This window comes from Carica papaya, chromosome 4, assembly GCF_054855325.1.
Source record: "Carica papaya isolate Zhongbai chromosome 4, ASM5485532v1, whole genome shotgun sequence".
NCBI lineage: Eukaryota > Viridiplantae > Streptophyta > Magnoliopsida > Brassicales > Caricaceae > Carica > Carica papaya.
Window position 1 is genome coordinate 21,260,221 of NC_142312.1, and position 20,595 is coordinate 21,280,815.

Below are 20,595 nucleotides of genomic sequence, written 5' to 3' on the forward strand. Positions count from 1 at the left end.
AATTCACACCCTCATTTTTAGATCATGAGAGATTATAAGTGGCTTCAAAATTAGTAGAAGTCACCAAAGAAATTTTTGTAGTTTTCAGCTAAACTATAATATAATTAGACATTAAATTAAAATATTGTTATAAATAATTATTTTGATAGTTCATGTAATTTGATTTAAAATAACTATTATATTATAAAAGACATGTAATAATGTATAGTGTCGCTGCATATAATTACATTTCGTTAGTTCTACTTGTTAGAAATAGTGTTTAAATGTTGTTGCTTCCTAAAATTGGATAGGGACATTACAAATGTCTTACTAAAAAATTTGAATTATTTTATTCTATAAATAACATAGCTTAATTTTTTTTAAATTTTTTTTTTTTCAAATACAGTGCTTAAGTTAAGCCCTCATGGCCTTTATTCGTTTGAAAAACCGAGTAAGGTCTTCTTCTCTGAGTTTGAACAGTGATTTACATTCATAGAGGAGAACCAACAAGTGGAAAATAGTTGCACTAGCCGCATTAAAACTGACTTCTTGTTACTGCAAATCAAACTAAATTGGTGGCTCCCCATTTAATATCAAAGCGGTAAGTAATGATCCTTAAAAGGTCACCAAACCCAATGACGTCCGCATTAAAAACTCTCAACTACTTCTCCTTCAAAACGCGATTCTGCACCACCTGTCCTTTTGCCCGCCAAGACTTTTCCTGCTCTTCACTCTCCACCTTCTGCACGTCGCAGTCTCGACTTTTCTCCTGTACGTCCGTCTTTTTTTTGCCGTGTTCGATTATCTGTTTGGTTTGTGAGAAAATTACGGGGAAAAGTTTGGTATAAGGACAGGGAATGGGAATTTTATTTTATATTTTTTTGGGGATTTCCGTTTCTGGGCTATGGCTATTCGGAGAAATGGTTTTGTGGCCTTTTGTTAACTCATTGAAACTTTCGCCTCTGGCAATTGTTTATGTTTTTAGTTTGAAATTTTATTGAAATATGAAATTGAGCTTTTTATTTCCAAAACACTTTTTAAGCTATATTCAATCATCTGTTTATGCGTCAATATAAAATGTTACTCATGCATTTTCTGATGGGTATGTACTTAGCTAGATTTGGTTTGCGTTTTATGCAAGGAAGGTTAGTGAAAAGGAGGAATTGATTAGTGATGGATTGAATTATTGTACGGTTACTTCGATTGTATTGAATGCTACTAAGATATGGTTATTTTGATGTAAGCATGATACAATTCATGTTATTGGCAGTGAAATTCTAAGTGCTAGTTCTGGTTTGTTATTTATGGTATTGAGGTTTAAAACCTGGATGCCAGTAGAAAAGAACAAACCTTTTCATTATTGGGTTGATGAAACACTTTAATGATTTTCTTTCTCTCCCCACCAATTCTTTAACCGAGAACCTTGAGCTAAGTAGAAATCACAATGATTTTCTGGATGGCTTTTACAAACTTGCGGGGTGTGTTCATGATGATATGAGACAGGATAAAAGAACAATTAAAATGGTGCCACTGATAAAATCTGAAAACTGATCTTAACCAATGAACTGTGATGGTGAAACTCACTTTTCGTAATAGCATTCTGACCTTGGGTTTAATTTTTGTGCAATGAATTAAGCATCTTATGGTGCCTCTTTGCCTTGGGGAAAAAACTGTCATGAGCTCGCAAAAGTGAGTCTTTGGTATTGTTGTAGTGAATTCGATCTATAATGAAGCATCTCATGGGCACCTCTTTGCCTTGAAGAGAACTGTAACGAGTGCCCAAAAGTGAGCCTGTGGTACTCTAGTAGTCAATGTGAAGTATAAGACAGGAATTTTGAATCATTCTATTGGAACTCAAAACATTTACTTCATTAAAGCAAGTTCCAAGTCCTAAATCTTAGTTTCCGAATTAGTTGGGCCATTTTAAGAGCTAACATGGTTGAGAAACTATTCTACTGAAGAGATTCTATTGATATTTTACTAAATGTTCTCAAATTCTTGTTTCTTCGTGATATATGTTGCAGCATTACGTTCTTGTACATTGATGGAGGTTGTTAAAGCTGCTTGTAAGCAGGGATCTGCTGCTCGTGATAGTATTGCAATTAGAGCTGATCAGAAGAGTTACACTTACAGCCAACTCATATCATCTGCATGGAAGATATCTAGACTTTTGTGCGAGGAACTGAAAACTGTATGCTTAAATTCTATAATCCTAATTTGCAAAAGAAAGAAAAAACATGGCGCATTCTAAGTTTTTACCCTGTCTATTTAACTCTTATCACTTTCTGAAGTTATAAACATAAGAATATATGTGGAAATTGGATAAATATTACTATTTCAAGTGTGATAGCTCTTATAAGTTGATAGACACATATCATCATAATCATAATACATAGATTCTCTTTCTCTCTCTCTCTCTCTCTCTCTCTCTCTCACACACACACACACATTGAGTGATGTAGGACAAAATAGGGATAATTTCCCCGCATAAGAAAGACTTAGACATCAAAGTTTCTTAGATATCATAGCAAATGAGTCTTAAGGCATTATATTTAAGAATTTGATTGTATTATACAACAGAAAATTGAGAAAACTCAAAGTAGTTTATTGAATAACTCTGTCTAAAAAGTGAAATCACAAAGATTTTATAATATTTCCAAAATGACCTTTTCTAGATAGGATTATAGTAAGAAATACTAACAATGATAAAGTTAGGAAACATTAATAACAAAAATAGGAAAACTAGATGTCAAAAAGGATAAAATTCTGAAGTTACTAAAATTATAGTAAAGATTCATAAATAGTACACTAGTTTTAGATTTAAAAAAATTTAATTTCAAATCAATTTACAAAATCTAAACTTAAGTCAATATGAATCATTCTCCTCTCATTGGAGAAAACTTGTTCTGGAGTTTTAAAGTAATGGAGGATGTAAAACATTGATATTCCAGTAGTTTTTCTTTTTTTTTTTTTTTCGGGAGAAGAATAGAAGCTTTATTAAAAGGTAAAGAATGAAAAGGTAAAAATGTGGAGAATTAGGTATCCTCCTCAACTTCTCTAAAAAGAAAGGAGGACAATATAATTTGTGCATGAAAATGAAATAAACACAAACACAACTTAGAGGTCGTTGATGACTGCCTCAGTTCTGAAAAGGTCATATCCAGGAGTTGACCATGCGCCAAAGAGAAGCTTGAAAGAGCATATGATTCTGCTAATTTTGAGGAGAACACCTATTCTCAAAATTGTTTGATTTTTTTTTCCAATCAAATTGTCCGCAATCCTAGAAAAATTACACCTCTTTGAAGTGGTTTCGTCTTCTTCGTCATTCCTACCTCTTGAATATGCTAGTGAACACAGTATCTACCTCTTGAATATGATAGTGAACAAAGCTTTTTTTTTTATTTAAAAAAAATGATAGCGAACAAAGCATTCCACCAAAGGGTTGCAATCCAGTGGATTCCAAAAAGGTCAAATAACCTTGACCATGATCTCTATGCCAGTTCACAATGCCAAAAAAGGTGAGCATGTGTCTCCCACACTGTCAACATAAAGCAAATGTCCGGAGAGATAGCTCGATTTGGTTGACTCGTTTGCAATAAGTCATGGGTATTAAGCCTGTTAATAGTTACTATCTGTACAAAGATATTAATCTTAGAGGGAACCTTACTCTTCCCAAACAAATTAACATAATGATTTTGGGAGCTAGTAGGGTGATCAGTCAGATGTGGAAAATAGGATTTGCAAGTACAGAGACTAGAAGATTATGAAGATTATCGTCGACGGTTAGGTGTCTATGAAGATTAATAGGTAACTAATGTATGGAGTAGGCCGATTAAATCCTTAGTCTCCTTTTATCTTAAAAAGAAATCTCGTCTCCCTATCGGTTAAACAATGAGAAAAGCGAAAGCTCCAGACAACATCATTGTGGGCCACGCAAATGAGGAAATGGGTTCATGATGTCTAGTGGGAGAGGAAATCGGTTCATGATGTCTAGTTGGAGAGGAAATCGGTTCATGATGTATATCCCTCTTATTGGCTATATACATTTTTGGAAGTTTATATTATTCATCTCTTATATAGTCATAGGTTTGAAGAATACATCCTTTACGCCAAGAATAAAATGGTAAGTGTTGGTAGTTTCATCATGCTGAATACGTCAATCATAAAGTCAAGGCCGGGTTAGAAGAATATATGCAAATATTTTAGGAACAACAACGCATAAGATTGAATCATTATAGGTGCCATGACGAATAGAAACAAAAGTATACTGAGTTACCAAAAGGCTCATGTTATGTGTTTAAGAAAGTTTGTATAGTTTTGAATGTGGTTACATTTAAAAAGATTGGGTCTTTTAGATGCAGAGATTGAAATAAGGTTCTAGCAAGAACTCTCATAAATGACAAACTTCTTTTATTTTAGCAATGGAATAAGGTTTGAAACATTGGAGAATGATTCCAATCTTTCTTTGTTTTAACTGCTTGGCTTACTTAACCACAACCAAGAAAGATTTGTCAATTCTCTCATCTGTAAGGAATGACTTCTTTTCTTCCTTAACATTCCATATATTTACAAATTTCCTATAATATTGGAATCTTATCCAAGACTTATAACATATGGTAATGCCATGTGAATTACTAGAACATGTGAAGTATATGGATAACCCAATAACTTAAGTTTCGAAAGGGGATTGGTAGCCTTCAATTTTCTTGTTGACTATAAAAATAAAAAAAAAAAGAGAAAAAGTTTTTGGAACCATTTTGAACTGATAAAAACTGGTCTTGAAGGAGACCGAATTGGTTTGGGTATACTGGTTTGGTCAAACTTGGTGTGAAAATGTAAAACATAGCATTATTTTACAATGCCCACTTGTGGGTAATAAATGCATGAACACACCAGCTTTTAGTCATTGGATGATGTGGAAGATAGCCTTTATCTTTGGCCTCGGCGCTATACCTGGACACAGTCGCTTCTTTCTTTTTGCTCCAAGAGAGAAAATTGGTGCTAAGGAAAACAGAGTAAGCAGTAGTGGAGCGGTGATCATCCGGGCAAGCAGCTTTCATTTTTTTAAATAGTTTGGTAGGGCTTGTTTTAGGTCATAAAGGGAATAGTACTTTTAGCTCGTTCATCTAATTCTGCTGGTCTAGGATGGCTCCCTGCTTCGGGAGTTGCCTCCCCAAAATACGACGGCCTGATCAAGAGAGCCAGAAGCTGGGGCCTGAGCCGGAGCTTCTTTCTATTTCCGTGGGGCTTGGTATGTTAGTCAAATCGATTGGAGGTGGGGGTTGTAAACCAAGTTCAGTGCGAGACACGACTGCAGAAAGGACAAGATCGAGGGAGGCAGTGATTAGGAGAACTTGTGGCAACGAGTAATGGTGTCGCTTACTGGGCTGGAGCTTCACAGAGTTAAGTGGTGGGGCTTCATGGAGTTGCTTAATGTGGTCTTGTAAGACTGGTGATAGGGGCGTTGTTGGTGGTGAACTGGCTGACAGCTTTTAAGGTTTTATGTGTGCGTGACTTTTCTGTCATTTTCTTTTTGTCCAGACAGATCTGTGACTGTTTGGGGTATAGTACTTTGTGAATTTAGTGTATATAACTTTTAGTTTCATATCAACTAATATATGACAAGTTAAAGATAATTTGCCTACTTGAAGATTTGGGGATACAAACTTAGACATCACATCTAAGAAGTCTTAAATAAGGTTTGATTGCATCACATAACAAGAAAATTGAGATCTCTCAATGTAGTTTATTGAATGGCTGAACTTTGTTGAAAAATTTGATTACATAAATATTTATAATGCTTCCTATGAAACTTTTCATAAATAGGATTAGAGTAAGAAATACTAATACTAATAAGATTCAAGTAGCACTATTAATAATAAAAATAGGAAAACTAAATGCTGAAAATACTAAAACCCTAAAGTGACTAAAGTTATGATAATAGACTCTTAAAGAATACAATAGTTTTATGTTTAACAAAAATAATAATTTCTAGTAGATTTACGTAGTCTAAACTTAAGCCATTATATATTATTAAGGCTCTTGCTAGTTTGAATAAGTAATCAATACTTTTTTATGCTTACTTGTCGTATTTCAGAGTTGTGAAAGTAGCAAGCATGGTCATCCATCTGTGGCAGTTGATGATGCCACAGAGTATGAGAATCTCGGTGGAGCTCGAATTGGAATTGTGGCTAATCCTTCTGCTGAATTTGTTGCGGGAGTACTAGGGACTTGGTTTAGTGGAGGTGTTGCAGTTCCACTTGCACTCAGCTATCCGGAGGCTGAACTTTTGCACGTGATGAATGATTCTGTATGAACTGAAGAACCTCTATTTCGCTTGTTTTGATTATTTGCACTCTTGATGTTGTGAAGTGTGGTTTGTAGCCAGTAATATGCTCTATTTTAAATTTATGAATGGCAATGACACAACTAGAAATACTATTTGTAATAAGTAACCTTGTAATACTTGTTATATAAGCTCTAAGTCCTCGTCAACCTGCTTATACTTGTATAAACTTGAAATCCTGATCCCTGCATGTTTCGAACTTGCAATCACTCTTGACCACAGTCACCTTTTGACCATGATATTTGGTGGTCAGAAGATTGACAACTTGTTGTAGAAGTTGACCAAAGATAGTGCAGTGTTTTTATTAGAAAGTGTAAGGCGATGGGGACAATCTATATACTGAGATTGGCTTCATTTCACACCATCCTGCTGAATTGTTGGTATGGAAACTTCTCTAGCTTCATCTTGGATTAATTAGAAGTCTTATTTTTGTTTGAGTTTAGGATGTGTCTATGCTATTGAGTACTGAAGATTACAAGGAGACTATGCAAAGTGTTGCTGCTAAAAGTGCTGCCAAGTTTTCTCTTATTCCACATGTTACTAGCACTTTGTCACAGATAAACGTAGATGATCAGTCACAAACTGGATTCCTAAATGCATATGGGAGCTTTCCAGGAAAAGTTGAGAACTCAGGTAAGACTATTAGTAAATGTTATATTCATTTACATGAATTCTGGTGAATTCATGTAAGTTTTGGTCAGTTTTTCAACTTTTCGTTTCATCATATTAGTTTCATATGATTCTCATTTGTACAGGTGATCCAGCATTGATTGTCTACACCAGTGGTACAACTGGTAAACCAAAAGGAGTTGTACATACACACAAAAGCATCAGTTCTCAGGTGTGTGCTAAAACTCCATGCACCTCATGAATGCTGGCATCCTCTCAAGAATACTTTTTCTTTTAGTATTAATGCCTCTACCTTTGATTTAGTAGGAATATTATAGAATTAACATATTTCATTATTATGAGATATTTGTTATCATTATGATATTATTAACGGTATTTGCTTATTTTGGGACTATTTAGATATATGTGTTATTAGTTTAGGTTTTGTATATGTAGTTGAAATTCTTATTTTGTTGTTTTCTTATTGAATTTTTCTAATATATCAGGTTTTGTGGGCAAAGATACCTCTTAGAAGCCCTTAGAAATCTCCTCCTTTAGGGAGTAGCTTTGTGGGTCTCACTTGGTCTTGTGACTTTTACTCTTCTTCTTGGTCTGAAGTCGGGGTGGAATGAGTGTTGCCGCTAGCTGTGGTGGGAATGACAATTTTTAGGTTGAAACCAATGGTGATGGCCAATAGAAGGGTTGTTATAAGAATAGGAAAAATAGTGGCTTTGGTGCTTGGTTGAGGAAAAGATTCAGGTTGAGGCATTTCAACGGGTTTTGAAAAATGTTGTTAGGATTACCCAACTGTTGCAGTCTAGTTTTGGAGGGTTTAAGGAATAAGCTATTAATTTGTTTCTGGCGCTGGAAGGTAGTAAAGGTGGAAAGGGGCATCTAAAACTCCAAAATTCTAACAAAGAAAAAAGTGGGTGTGGATAAAGCGAGATAGCTTAGAAGACTTTGTAGTTTGGTGAATTGTGTGAAGGGGCAAATGATGGGAAGGGTGCTAAGGGTGTGTTAGAGATTGAATCCTTATGTTCAAAAGACAATCTCCACAATTGATGGATTTGAATGATTCTAGCAAGAAGACGGTTAAGAGTTGTCAAAATGGGATCTTGAGATTGTTTGTTTTCAAGAAGATTGCTGCTTTCCCCACCAACCTAGCTTATCATGGGTTAGGGCTCTCCTATAGGTTGGGGCGGTGGGCGGCACTGGTAATATGTGGAATTAGACCAAGAATGGAGATTTTGGATTTGTGTAGAGGCCAATGTTCTATTCCTAACATATTGAAATGCAGGGTGTCAGAGTTGGTGTTGGTGTTTAGAAAGGTTTATAGTAGAGTGAGGACTGATATAGGGAGGCATTATGGAATGATCTCGAGGTGACACACTACTTGGTCACTCGCAGTAGGTGGGATTTTCCTTGATGACTTGATATTAATTTAATTTAGTACTACTTTTTCATGAGAGGTAAGGAGAGGCTCATCTTGTGTTTGTTATAAGAGTTTAAGGACTCTCTGGATGGGCTCTGCCTCATTGATCTCCCTTTGTTTGGTGAAATGGACTTGGTTCAACTCTAAGGAGAGGCCTCGTTTTCAAGAATGGACTGCTTTCTTGTCCTTTTTGCTTTAATTCTCAAGTTCCAAGATTGGTGCAGAAATTGTTGCCACATGCTATTTCCAATCTCTCTTTTGCTTGGATAGTGGTATGATTAGGTGGCAGCCCTGTTCGTTTAGATTTGAAAACAAATTACTACAGGTCCATGCTTTCTCGAATAGCATTAAGGAGTGGCTGGAGGAGGCTTGGGTGAATGAGCATGTTAGTTTAAAGATTTCGAAAAAGCTTCACATGTTAACCATAGAAACAGAGTCTGGAATAAGCAGAATTTGTGGATGTGGAAGTAAGAAGGATTGCTTGATGTTCAACATGTTTTTATGGAGCACTGACATATTTTGAGTGCTATCCTAATTGCTATTAAGTGGTCGACTTTACGTGGAGACTTGGTATGGAGGTTTTGATTTGCAAACTTGATATGAAAAATGCTTACGGTAATGTCTTGTTGATGTAGGATCAGTAGTGGTTAAACTAACTTGTCTAATGGATAGTTTAGAAAAATAAGTTGTTTAGGTTAAAAACACAAGAATAGAGGTATAGCAGAGGAAATAGATGATCAATGTGAAGAAATATAGGGAGTAGTAGACATAATTAGATAGGTTTAAACAAAATAATAACAAAAAGAACAAACGCAAAGAGAAATAAAAATGAATAAAACCCTAATAAAGGATGTCTTAATTTATCATCATGTCCTTTTTTGTTGATAGCTACTAGTCTTTATCTAAGCATCAATTATAACTAATAAGAAAATGTATAAAAGAAGAAATCTAAGATATTCTCGTTTTTTTTTGGATAAAAGGTGAAATATTATTGAGAAAGGAGAGAAAAAAGATACATCACTGGAGAATAGTACATACTTCTGAAGAAAATACAAAAAGGAAAAAAAAGGAAAATGAAAACTAGCATTCCCCTCATGGGATGAGAAAAAATGGATACAATCTATTGGCTGAAAATAAATGCGTCCCAATTGCAGTGTAATGTGATATGCTTGTATTAGAGTAATGCTTATGTGCTTTGGCCCATAAAGGTGTCAGAAAAAGTTACCCTACTCCACAACTAGGAAAAAGATGTATACTTACAGTGAAAGATTCTAGAGTTGTGTGCCTAAATAGGAAACTGAGATAATATAAGGTCTAAGCGGACCTAATTAATCTAAATAAATTAAAAATAAAAAACAAAATTATTATGAAAAACTTTTTTAACCGAGAATGATGTCTTTTTATTCTGGACCATTTGGGCCTTCTTGTTTTGCATGTTAAGGAGACTTTTGTTTAGTGAATGATAATGCCTCGTGGATGAAAACTTATATTTCTTTCAACTCCTTTTTAGCTATTGTTACTCTATGATGTGCCTAAAACAAGGGAATTCCTTTTTTCCTCTTCTTTTTATCATTATTGTGGAGGTCCTTAACAAATTGATTATCAGAGTAAGGAAAAAAATGGTTGATTCAGGGGTTGGTTATGGGCAAAGGAGGGCAGGCGGTGTTATGGAGTCTTTTTTTAAGGATCTAGTTATAGGTCGGTTAACATAATAGTTAGTGAGTAAACTTCAATTCTTGGTTTTTCTTCCCTTGCCTATATTAAAACTAAGTTATGGGTTCATTGATAGAGAACAGACAATCTCACGGTGTCTACTCACACTTGAGAAAAAAAGCAGTTTCTTCTTTCGTAGAAATTAGGAACCACCTTTCATTATCTTATTCCTAGACCAAGTCAAACCCATAGTGTAATACGAAATAATTATTGAGATGTGAATGGAACTTATTACAGCATAAGTAAAAAGCAGTTTCTTTTGCATAGAAATTAGGATCCACCTCTTGTTATCTTATTCCTAGACCTAGTCAAAACTGCTAAGATGTTCAAATCATGCACTTGCAATATACAGAATTTCTGAAGGCACACTTGGTAAAAGGCCATAAGGAACACTTGGACTTCTGACCACAAAATTAGGAGACTATGGATAGACTATTAAGTATGGGCTGTGGGTTTCTTCGTCTTTCTTTGATACACTTTAACAATGGGTACGATATGCGTACTTATAGGATCCATAACGAGGTGGTGATTATCTATTTGCTTTTTGTTGACAGCACGTTTATTTTGTAGGCCTAATTAGGAGGCTGTCCTTACCATTAGATGCGTCCTCTTTTTCAAAGTTGTTTTTGACTTTAAGGTCAATTTGTCTAAACGAGTTGGTGCTCATTGGGGAGGGCCAAAATATGGAGGCTTTTGCTGGCATGTTGGGCTATAGGGGTGGCCATTCTTCTTTTTAAGTACTTGGGATTACCACTTGGGAAGAAGTTCAAAGGCAAAGTTGTATGGGAGCTTGTGGTGCCTGGATTTGAGAAGAGATTGGCAGATTAAAAAAGGGAATTTTTTATCCAAAGGGGCATACTCTTGATAAATGTACTTTGTCTAACTTGCTTATTTTGTCTTTGCTTGCAATCATAGCTAGCGTGGGAAAGGAGCTGGAGGCATTGTCATGCTGCTTTTTATGGAGTGATTCTAAAGAATGAAAGAGGTTCAACCTAATGGCTTGGGCCTATGTTAAGCTCCCTTGTCAAAGGGTCAGGCTTGGCATTAGATCTATTGTAAATTTAAATAAAGCTCTCCTTGTAAAATTATTGTGGTAGGGGCATGAATTGTGAGGACAAACTGTGGTGGAAAATAATCTAAGCTAAGTTTGGGCTTGATGAGTGATGGGTTGGAGGGTCAGGTAGTCTTAGAGTTACGCATGTCTTGGGTCTTTAGAAGAAAATTAACGTTTGTTGAAATGAGTTAAAATCTATCAATGGACATACTTAAGCCAAGTTTGTGCTGAAAATCATCTATGAACATATTTTAATAGTAACAGTAAACAGTATGATTAAATAAATATTTTGTTATTTTTTAGATAAAAGAAGATTTATTAGGAAGAAGGGACCAATACAATGTATACTAAAAGAATTAAGAAACCCCCCTTAGAAAATCATGAAAACAAAAAGAAGAAAAAAATAACAACAAAGTGATACTGGCCTATGAGTTGTAAATAATAGCATTCCAACTATGGTAAGGTGCTAAAATATTAGTACAATGATAGTGCCCGTGTACTTTAGCCCAGAGGGTAGCTAAAAAGATAGTTTCCCATAACTCACAAAAAGATGTGTGATGGTCCTTTAGTATCTGCCTCTTTCGAGATAGCTATAAACACCACAACCCAACAAATATAGCCCCTCGCTGAAGAGGCTTGGCACGTTCCTTGATCCTTCTCCATGAATAAAAGAGCATAGGAGAGTTCCCCATTTGAGGGATTAACCCAATTCAGCTTAAAAATTACTGACAAAATTAGTCCAAGACCTCCAAGCTATGGCACAATATAGAAACAAGTGAGAGTGAGTCTTCTCCACCGCGAAACACATGAAGCATATATTCTAGAGATAAAGCTCAATTTGGTTGACGAATTTGAAGCACATCTTTTATGTTAAGCTTTTGATGAAAGTGAGTTCAAGAGAACACCTTTACCTTAATGGAACTGAAGCCCCCCAAAATACCTTGCTAATGCGAAATTGGCTGAGGGGGGGTCGTTTGTGAGGTGATTAAAGGAAGACTTACATGTATACAACCATGATGGCTCAAGGATTTAAATTCTATTATCAGGTTGAGGCGAGAGATGAATTGCTCAAAAGGTATAACAATGAAAAGATATCGCGTCTCCTTCTCGGATGGGTGCCGGGTAAAGTCGAAGTTCCAAGAGAAACTTCTTGCAGTATTCAAAGTGAAAGTGGATGTATGGACATTGTGCATGGTGGAAAGGTATGTATAATTGAGGAAATTTGGATGGTAACGGTTGGTCTCCCACCCGAGTGTCTCCCAAAACAATATTTTAGATTCATTTCCCACCTGAAAATGGGTAAGTAGAGAAAACAATGTTCGAGCCTAGGAGATGGATTTCCAGGGACTACGATGAGTAGTGGAACTTGCAGCGAAGATGTCCTTCACCTATCCCTTCCGTTTTTGTGGATGCTTCTAATCACCTTATGTCACAAAGAATTCAGTTCGTGTGGAAAGTGACAAAACCATTTTGCCAATAGAGATACGTTCTTTCTTGTCCTCTCCTGCACTAGCCCATAAAGACTTTCACATAATGCCCTTTAATATATTAGCTAAGCCACAAGGGATTGTGAACAGGGATAATAGTAAAAAAGAATTCAAAGTAAACCTCCTTGATAATGAAAAGAATCCCCTTTTTCAACTCTCTGACCACTTAGCCACTTTTGTCCCCATGTTATCCCAAAAGTCACCCCTCTTAAGCTTTTTCCCTAAGGGGACACTTAAATAGACAATGTGCCAAACTAGCCTAGAGCAACCTATGGACCCCACAAGAAAGTCGATCACTTCATTCTCTACATTAATACCAATTAGATCATTCTCAGGCCCGAAATGCTCTTAAACATTCGAATGAGTGTGTTTTTATGGGGCTTATCATCATGTTACAATAATAAATATATTTCATTGTTAAAAAATATCTATTCTTATTGTGGAAAAAAGAATTTGTATGTTTTATTAAATTATTAGATTTCTATATAGGCAAGTTAATGGAAGTAATACAAGAAAATACAATTAATTAAAAAGAAATGGTATATTACAAGTGTACCCTGTACGTTAACCCATACTTTAACTTTAAAATACACTTCTTAATGCTCATTCTCAAGCTGATGAATAAATATTATCTATTCTCATCTTGGCAATAATTGTCAGAAATTTAGGATTTCTAAATTCCTTAGACAGTACATCAGTAAGTTGCAAAAGTGCAGAAATATATAAAGTGAATGTTAATCCATTGTCTGAATTTTTTTGGATGAATTGTCTATCTACTTCAATGTGCGTGATTTTGTTTTGTTGTATTAGATTATGACTGATGCTAATTTCTGACTTCTTGTCGCAATAGAGCCTCACAGGTCCATCTAAATGAATTTTCAAATCTTCTAAGATCATCTTCAACAAGAGCTCGTACACTCTTTGAGTCATATTTTTGAACTCTGAGTCCTCACTAAACCGGGCTACCACATTTTGCTTCTTACGTCTATAAGTTAGCAGATTTCTTGCAAGAAAGGTGCAATATCTAGAAGAGGGTCTTTTGTTGATAATTGAGTCCTGCATAATCCGTATTAGTGTATGTCTCAAGAAGTAGTTCATGTTTCTTTTATAGATAATTCCTTTTTTTGGAGTACTGTTCAAGTGGCGAATTATCCTTTAGATAGGTTGCATGTGTACTCATGGGTTTGTGCATGAACTGGGTCGCCTTGCTAATTGCATATGCAACTGACCTGGTGATGTAGAACTCAGGATCGTTGATGTAATGCTGAACTCACACAATATTCATTAAAGCACCGAAGACTTGAATTCTATAATAAACCCTTCTTACTTAATTCGCTATCGATAGAGTAATAGAAACTAAAATAATTGAAAAATTAAAAGAATAAAAAAAGGCAATAAAAATATCTTGATAAGTTGACAATTCTTGCTCAACAAGAGATAGAAAACAACTCAGTAGTTGAAACTAATTCTTTAATTTTATTGATATAAACTTGAATGATTATAATTAGAAATTGAAAAACCTATTTATAGAGTAGCTCATATACAGTATAAGGAAAATAAATCTTTTAAATCAATTGTAGGGATTACATAGAAGATTAAATTTAAACTTAAATGAGAAAATACTAAGAATTAAGAGGGTTACAATCAAAATTAGGTCGATATGATCTCCCTTTGTGGAAACCTTTTAAATGGAGGATCTTAATTAATTATGGAGATGATTGGGGGAGGAATTAAGGAAGATTATGACCAGTTTGAGAAAGGATTAATTGCTCTCATAATCCTCCCAAAATCCATGACATTCTCATAGGATTTGTTTTCCTCTTTCTCTTGATTTCCTATGTGGTTTAGGAAGGAAATCCACCCTTGAGTGATTCTCCCTTTAAGGAAGAAGATTCCTTGCAAGTTTGGGAGAAGGAATCCCTTATGGAAAGATTTCCTTTCTCTTCTTGCTTATTTTTCCTCTTCCACTTAAATTGAGGTGTATGTACCATAATATACTTGGATTGATGGATTTATTTTCCTCTTCTTTTCGGCTTAATTAAGTGATCCAAATCCATCCTCCTCATTGATCCATTCTTGGAAGAAGAGTTGAAAGCCTGTTAGAGTCTTTTTGCTCTCCCTCTTGTAATGGGTCCACTTGGCATTGTAATATTTTTTCGAAGTGACCCAAATCCATCTAAAGTGTGCAAATTTCCCTTGAGTCTTCCTTGGCCGCCAACTTCATGGTCCATGCTCACTTTACCTGGTATGCGATAGTATAGTAGTTCTCCCCTTAATCTTTGGTACAGTTTCTTGTCCATATGTGTGTTTCTTCTGCTAATTTCAGTTTATGGTTAAGATCACTTGGTATGTTAGTGGGTTTGCATCTAATTTGCCAGTCTCTTTCAAAAGATCTATGACACATTTTTGTTGTGAGATGATATTCTACACTTTGAATGGGTCACTTCTATTCCCAAAGAAATATTTTAATCGCCCAAATCCTTTGGTCTCGAACTCTCTAGTTAGATATTGCTTGAGTACCATATTTTTTTTCATCATTTCTTATGACAATCATATCATTTGCATATACCAGGAGGGTTGTGATTCCCACATTTTGATTGTTTAATGAACAGGTTGTGATCTCATTGATTTTGCCTAGATTGCAAGGAGAACATCACTTTCCTCCAACTGTGCCCCAGGAGATTGATTGAGTCCGTACCATACCTTTTTAGTTTACATGCCTTGTTCGTTCCTATTTCCTCGGCAAATTTAGAGGAAATTTCTATGTAAATTTCTTCTTCCAATTTCTTATGTAAGATTACATTCTTCACATCAAACTGCTACAATTACCAATTAAAGTTAGTATTTAAGAATAGTAGGATAAGTATCATATTCATCTCTACAACAGGTGCGAATGTCTCTTGGTAGTTAATCCCATAGGTTTGAGTAGATTTTTTGGCTACTAATCTTACCTTATATCTCTCTATGAAGATAAGACTTATCAAAGAATGATTCCTTCTCAACAAATGTGACATCAGCAGATGCAAAGAATTTTTATTGTTGAGTATCCCACAAAATCACATTGGATGACTCTAGGATCAAGTTTTGCACTTTGTGACTAATGTACGTGAATATAGGTAGCAATTTAAAGACTCAAGGAATAAGATTATTGGAGACTCGTACCTCAAGAAAAAAGGAAGCAAAAACTTCCATAGGATTGTGAAATTCTAGTACCCAAGATGGTAACCAGTTTATTAGATTGGCGGCAGTTAACATTGTTTTCCCTAAGTATTGTTAGGTGTATGGTTTTGAAACAAAACGGCACTAGTAATAGCAAGCGACCATTTTTCCATTATGCTATTCCATTTGTTATAATATGTAGATATAGGAAACTCTTGATCAATTTCTGATCAAAGTAATCTTGGGTATCATTGATTCGTAAGCATTGACTTTTTACCATAAAACTGTATGTGGGTCATAGATAAAACTGAATAAGAATATAACTAAGTTTATCTTTAGATTTTAACATAAGGAGTCAAGTTATTCTGAGTACAATCATCAACAAAAAAGACAAACCATCGAGTCATAGAAATATTAGCAATATTTGTGGGACCCCAAATCATTATAAATTAGAGTAAAAGGAAAATTGCTTCTTTATTATTAGAGGAAAAATTACACGATAGTGTTTTATCAATTCAAATACATAGCAATATAATTTTTTGTTATTAACATCGAAAAATAAAGAGGGAAACATAACATTGAGGATAAAGAAAGGATGTCATAGTCTTATGTGACATAGTCATAATTTATCTAGTGTACGGTTAGAAAGGCCAATACGCGGTATCGCAGATGTATCCAGAAAGTATAACTTGTCCCAATCTTCAGTACGTCCAATCATCCTCCATGAGCTTTGGCCCTAAAATTCACAGTGAGAAGGAGAAAAAGTTACTTTACAATTAAGATCTTTGGATATTTTAGTTTCTGTATGAGATCTGTACATAATTTAGGGACATGAAGCACATTAATAAGAGTAAGGTAATGGGTGAGTTTTGTGTTTCCTACTCCTGCTATTGTGGTCAGTGAATCATCAACAATAACAATTTTTCTATTGCTGGGATATGCATAGGTATTGAAGAATTTAAAGGTATTTATGATATGGTTTGTAGCTCTTGAATCCATAATCCATGATAGAAAAAAAGGTTTCTGTGAGGTATTTATACCATGAGAAATAGAAAGTGTACTTGAATGTACCAAGAGCCTAGTACCTTTATGTTTCTTTTAGGACTCAAGTCGTTTCCTCATGTGTTCGTTTATGCCTTGATAAATGCTGAGGTCTATAGTTTTTTCTTCTCCTTAGGGATGGGCTATATGTGCTTGTTCTTGAGTCTTATATATACAAGTTAATGGAAGCAATACAAGGAAGTACAATTAATTACAAAGAAGGGATATATTACTAATATATCTTTTACCATACTTCACTCATACTTCAACTTTAACGTACACTTCTTAGCACTTATTGTTTAAATATGTCCATTTTAGTATCTTCTTTTTCTCAATCGTTCTACTCTACTCAGTAAAAAACTAGACCTTGAGTTTTAAAACATTGAAGTAGAAAGAATATCAAAATTGGAACTGTCTTCCTAACAATTAAAGCTTGTGAAACTTGAAATTTGTATGAGAAAAAAGGAGAATGCTTACAAAATCAAGAATTCTAAAAACGTAGTGAACCAATTAGGAATAGTGAAATTTGTAAAAAGAAAAATAGCCAAACTTTCCTCACTGCTATTAGGAGGCAAAAGAATTTTTGGGATAGTATCTTAAACTGAGGTCTCTCTCTTCCAAAATCAATGAGAAAATTGTTGTTTGGAGCTAAAAGAATATTATTTTTTATAACTAAAGTGACAGATCCATCACTAGTTCACTCAATTTATGTAATAGAAATTACATATTTCATAATGTCCTCAATTGTCTTATTTATTGACTTGTTATCATAAGTTGTATAGTCAAATATACTTTAGTATCTTGTTCTGCATCCGGTTTTCATGTTTTATGCTATTCAATATTAGATGTTTTTGTTAACATTTCCTTGGACTTTGGCTTAAATGCAGGTTCAAATGTTGGCAGAAGCATGGGAATATACATCTACCGATCAATTTCTGCACTGCCTGCCCCTACATCATATCCAACAAATTATATCACCTAGATTTTATAGTAATTGTTCATCATATTATTACAGGTTGTATTCATTTACTTTAGATGTCATTTTCTGCGAATATACTTGGCTTGGAAAATTTATGACTTACTGATCCTTAACTTACGTATACATGTTCATGGGCTTTTCAATGCTTTGTTTGCTCCTATTTATGCTGGTTCAACAGTAAGCACTCTAATTAGTTTTCTCTTGGACTTCAATTTTATTTCTTTCTTTTATTTTTGATATGATGTTTTAGTCTGCAAGACTTCTATTGAAAACATGTAATAATTGCTCTTGAAAATTTAGGAGTAACAGTTGTCATATTTTGAAGGTTGAGTTTATGCCGAAATTCAGTGTGAGGGGAATCTGGCAGAGATGGCGTGAATCATATCCGGTAAAGGGGAGTAAGACTGATGGTGCTATAACTGTGTTTACAGGAGTAAGTCTAGTTTTAGCATGAAGCTCATGAAACTTTACCATATAGTTGAGTGATGAACTGAAAATTTGTACTTAAACCTTTTGTTTATTGAATTTTATTTATAATACTTAATTTACAACATTTGCATATATATAGAAGAAGATTTGAGAGAGTTTTAATATGAAACTAAATACAAATCAGTTTTATAAAAGGAAGGATCTTCTAGTTATAGAAACGGACTATGATTCTACTTTATAAGGAGATATTACTAAATATATCAATCTGTATAGGAATTCAATTTCTACAAGAAGTCAGTTTCTGCACTCCCCCTCAAGCTTGTTTGAAGATAGATATTGAGCAAACCAAAATAGTTGAATAAGAAAACGAAAAGATTTTATTACTTTGTATTTAAATCTTATTTGCCAAGATATCAAGCTGGTTTTAACATGAAGCGCATGAAATTTTATCTGATAGTTGAGTAATAACTGAAAATTTGTAATTAAATTTTTCGTTTATTAAATTTTTATTCATGATAATTAATTTACAACATTTGAATACATATAGGAGAAAACTAGATAGAGTTTTCGTAGGAAACTAAATATAAATAAGTCCCTTAAAGAAAAAAGATTTTCTAGTTATGGAAGTTGTCTATGAATAAAGATATCTCTAAATATACCAATTTGTATAGGAATTGAACTTCTACAATAAATCAGATTCCTATGCTCCCCTTCAAGCTGGTTTGCAGATATCGAGAAAACCAAAATAATTGAGTAATAAAAAGAAAAGCTCTTATTACTTCGTTTTTTTAAAAAAATAAAAATAAAAGAAAGGAAAAGATATTATTTACCAAGATCAAGCTGGTTTTAGCATGAAGCATATGAAACTTTACAAGATAGTTGAGTAATAAACTGAAAATTTGTAATTAAATTTTCTATTTATGTAATTTTTATTCAAAATACTTAGTTTATAATATTTGGACATATATAGGAGAAAATTAGAGAGAGTTTTAGTGGGAAGCTAAATATGAATCAGTCCCATAAAAGAAAAAAATATTTTAATTATGAAAGTCGACTATGATTCTGTTTTATAAGGAGATATCCCTAAATATACCAATCTCTACCGAAATTAGATTTCTATAAGAAGTCGGATTCTTACGGTCTCCCTCAAGCTAGTATGAAGAAATTGAGCAACCCAAACTTGGAACTCAATTATTTGAAAATCTGGCTAGCTAATGCCTTGATGAAAATATTCGTGGTTTGATGACATGATTGAATATGCCACAAAGATAGTACTCCTAACTCTATTTTTTCTCTCACAAAGTGTATAGTAATCTCTGAATACTTAGTTTGATCATGATGGACTAGGTTTTTTGTTATGTTTATTGTGGATTGATTGTCAAATAGCACTTTTATAGGTTATATAGAGGGAATTCTTAATTCACCAAATACCCCTTGTAACCACATTCTTTCACAGGTAGCATATGCTAAAGCTCTAAATTCAGCCTTAACATTACTCCTTGGTACCATTGGCTGTTTTTTGCTTCTCTAAATAATTAGGTTTCCCTAAATATATGTACAGTATTTAGACGTGGATTTTCTGTCAATTATAGAATAAGTTTAGTCTGCATCAGTGTATATTTTAATTTCTTGATTTCTATTTTTCTTAAAGAATAGTCATTGTCCAGCTATCATTTTTAGATACTTAAGAATCCAAAATACTTCCTCCATAGTTCCTCAGGTTGGGTTACTGATAGTAAAGCTAATATCTGATATAGTATGTGAGAGGTAGACATTGGTATCTTTCTTTGTCAACTGAAACACTGTTAATTTTCTTTTCCAGTTTAATGTTGACATCCATAGGTGTGTCTGGAAGCTTGCGCCAAAGAGTTCTAGTTGCTACTAGAAGAGCCAATATATATTTTCGCTAAGAAATTGAGATTTCTTTCCTTAATCTAGCAATTTTTATTCTAAAAAAATATTTGAGGTTTTCATAAGTTTTTAATATCAAATTATTTAGTTAAGATCTTTTTTAGTATGAGTATTTTCTCTGTTCATCTCATGTAATTATTGTATTATCTGCATATATAATGAGGATTACCATTTTTCCTTGAGAATCATACTTGACAAATATAGTATGATCTGTTTGGTATTGTGAAGTTTTTAGAAAAAATAAACTTCTAATTTTTTATTCCTTGTTTTGTTTACATTTAGAAGATATATATAGATTAATTATCTTTATTCTATTTGAATTCTAATTATATGATATAATTATAGTATTAGAACTATCAATAATATAATATTTTACTTAACATAAAATCCTTATCAACGCTCCCCCTTAAGTTGGCGCAAAAATATCACACATGCCCAACTTGCAAATCAGGTTCT

The 20,595-nt window shown here is 34.0% G+C and overlaps 1 protein-coding gene across 3 annotated transcripts in view; it reads left to right on the forward strand.

Moving 5' to 3' along the window:
• The first annotated feature begins 434 nt into the window (after positions 1 to 434).
• The window catches only part of AAE13 (AMP-dependent synthetase and ligase family protein), a 39,978-nt gene continuing 19,817 nt past the window's right edge, over positions 435 to 20,595 (forward strand). The window contains exons 1-8 of one of the 3 annotated variants that reach the window (XR_015818530.1): positions 435 to 750; positions 2,004 to 2,170; positions 6,077 to 6,289; positions 6,769 to 6,958; positions 7,081 to 7,166; positions 17,708 to 17,776; positions 17,923 to 17,976; positions 18,125 to 18,232. Coding sequence is in view for 2 of the 3 variants with exons in the window: in XM_088218121.1 (XP_088074247.1) it covers positions 588 to 750; positions 2,004 to 2,170; positions 6,077 to 6,289; positions 6,769 to 6,958; positions 7,081 to 7,166; positions 17,708 to 17,776; positions 17,923 to 17,976; positions 18,125 to 18,232 (1,050 nt within the window). In the remaining variant the exon portion in view is untranslated. The remainder of the gene's footprint in view (positions 751 to 2,003; positions 2,171 to 6,076; positions 6,290 to 6,768; positions 6,959 to 7,080; positions 7,167 to 17,707; positions 17,777 to 17,922; positions 17,977 to 18,124; positions 18,233 to 20,595) is intronic. The other 2 variants (XM_088218121.1, XM_088218122.1) reach the window with 2 other exon arrangements.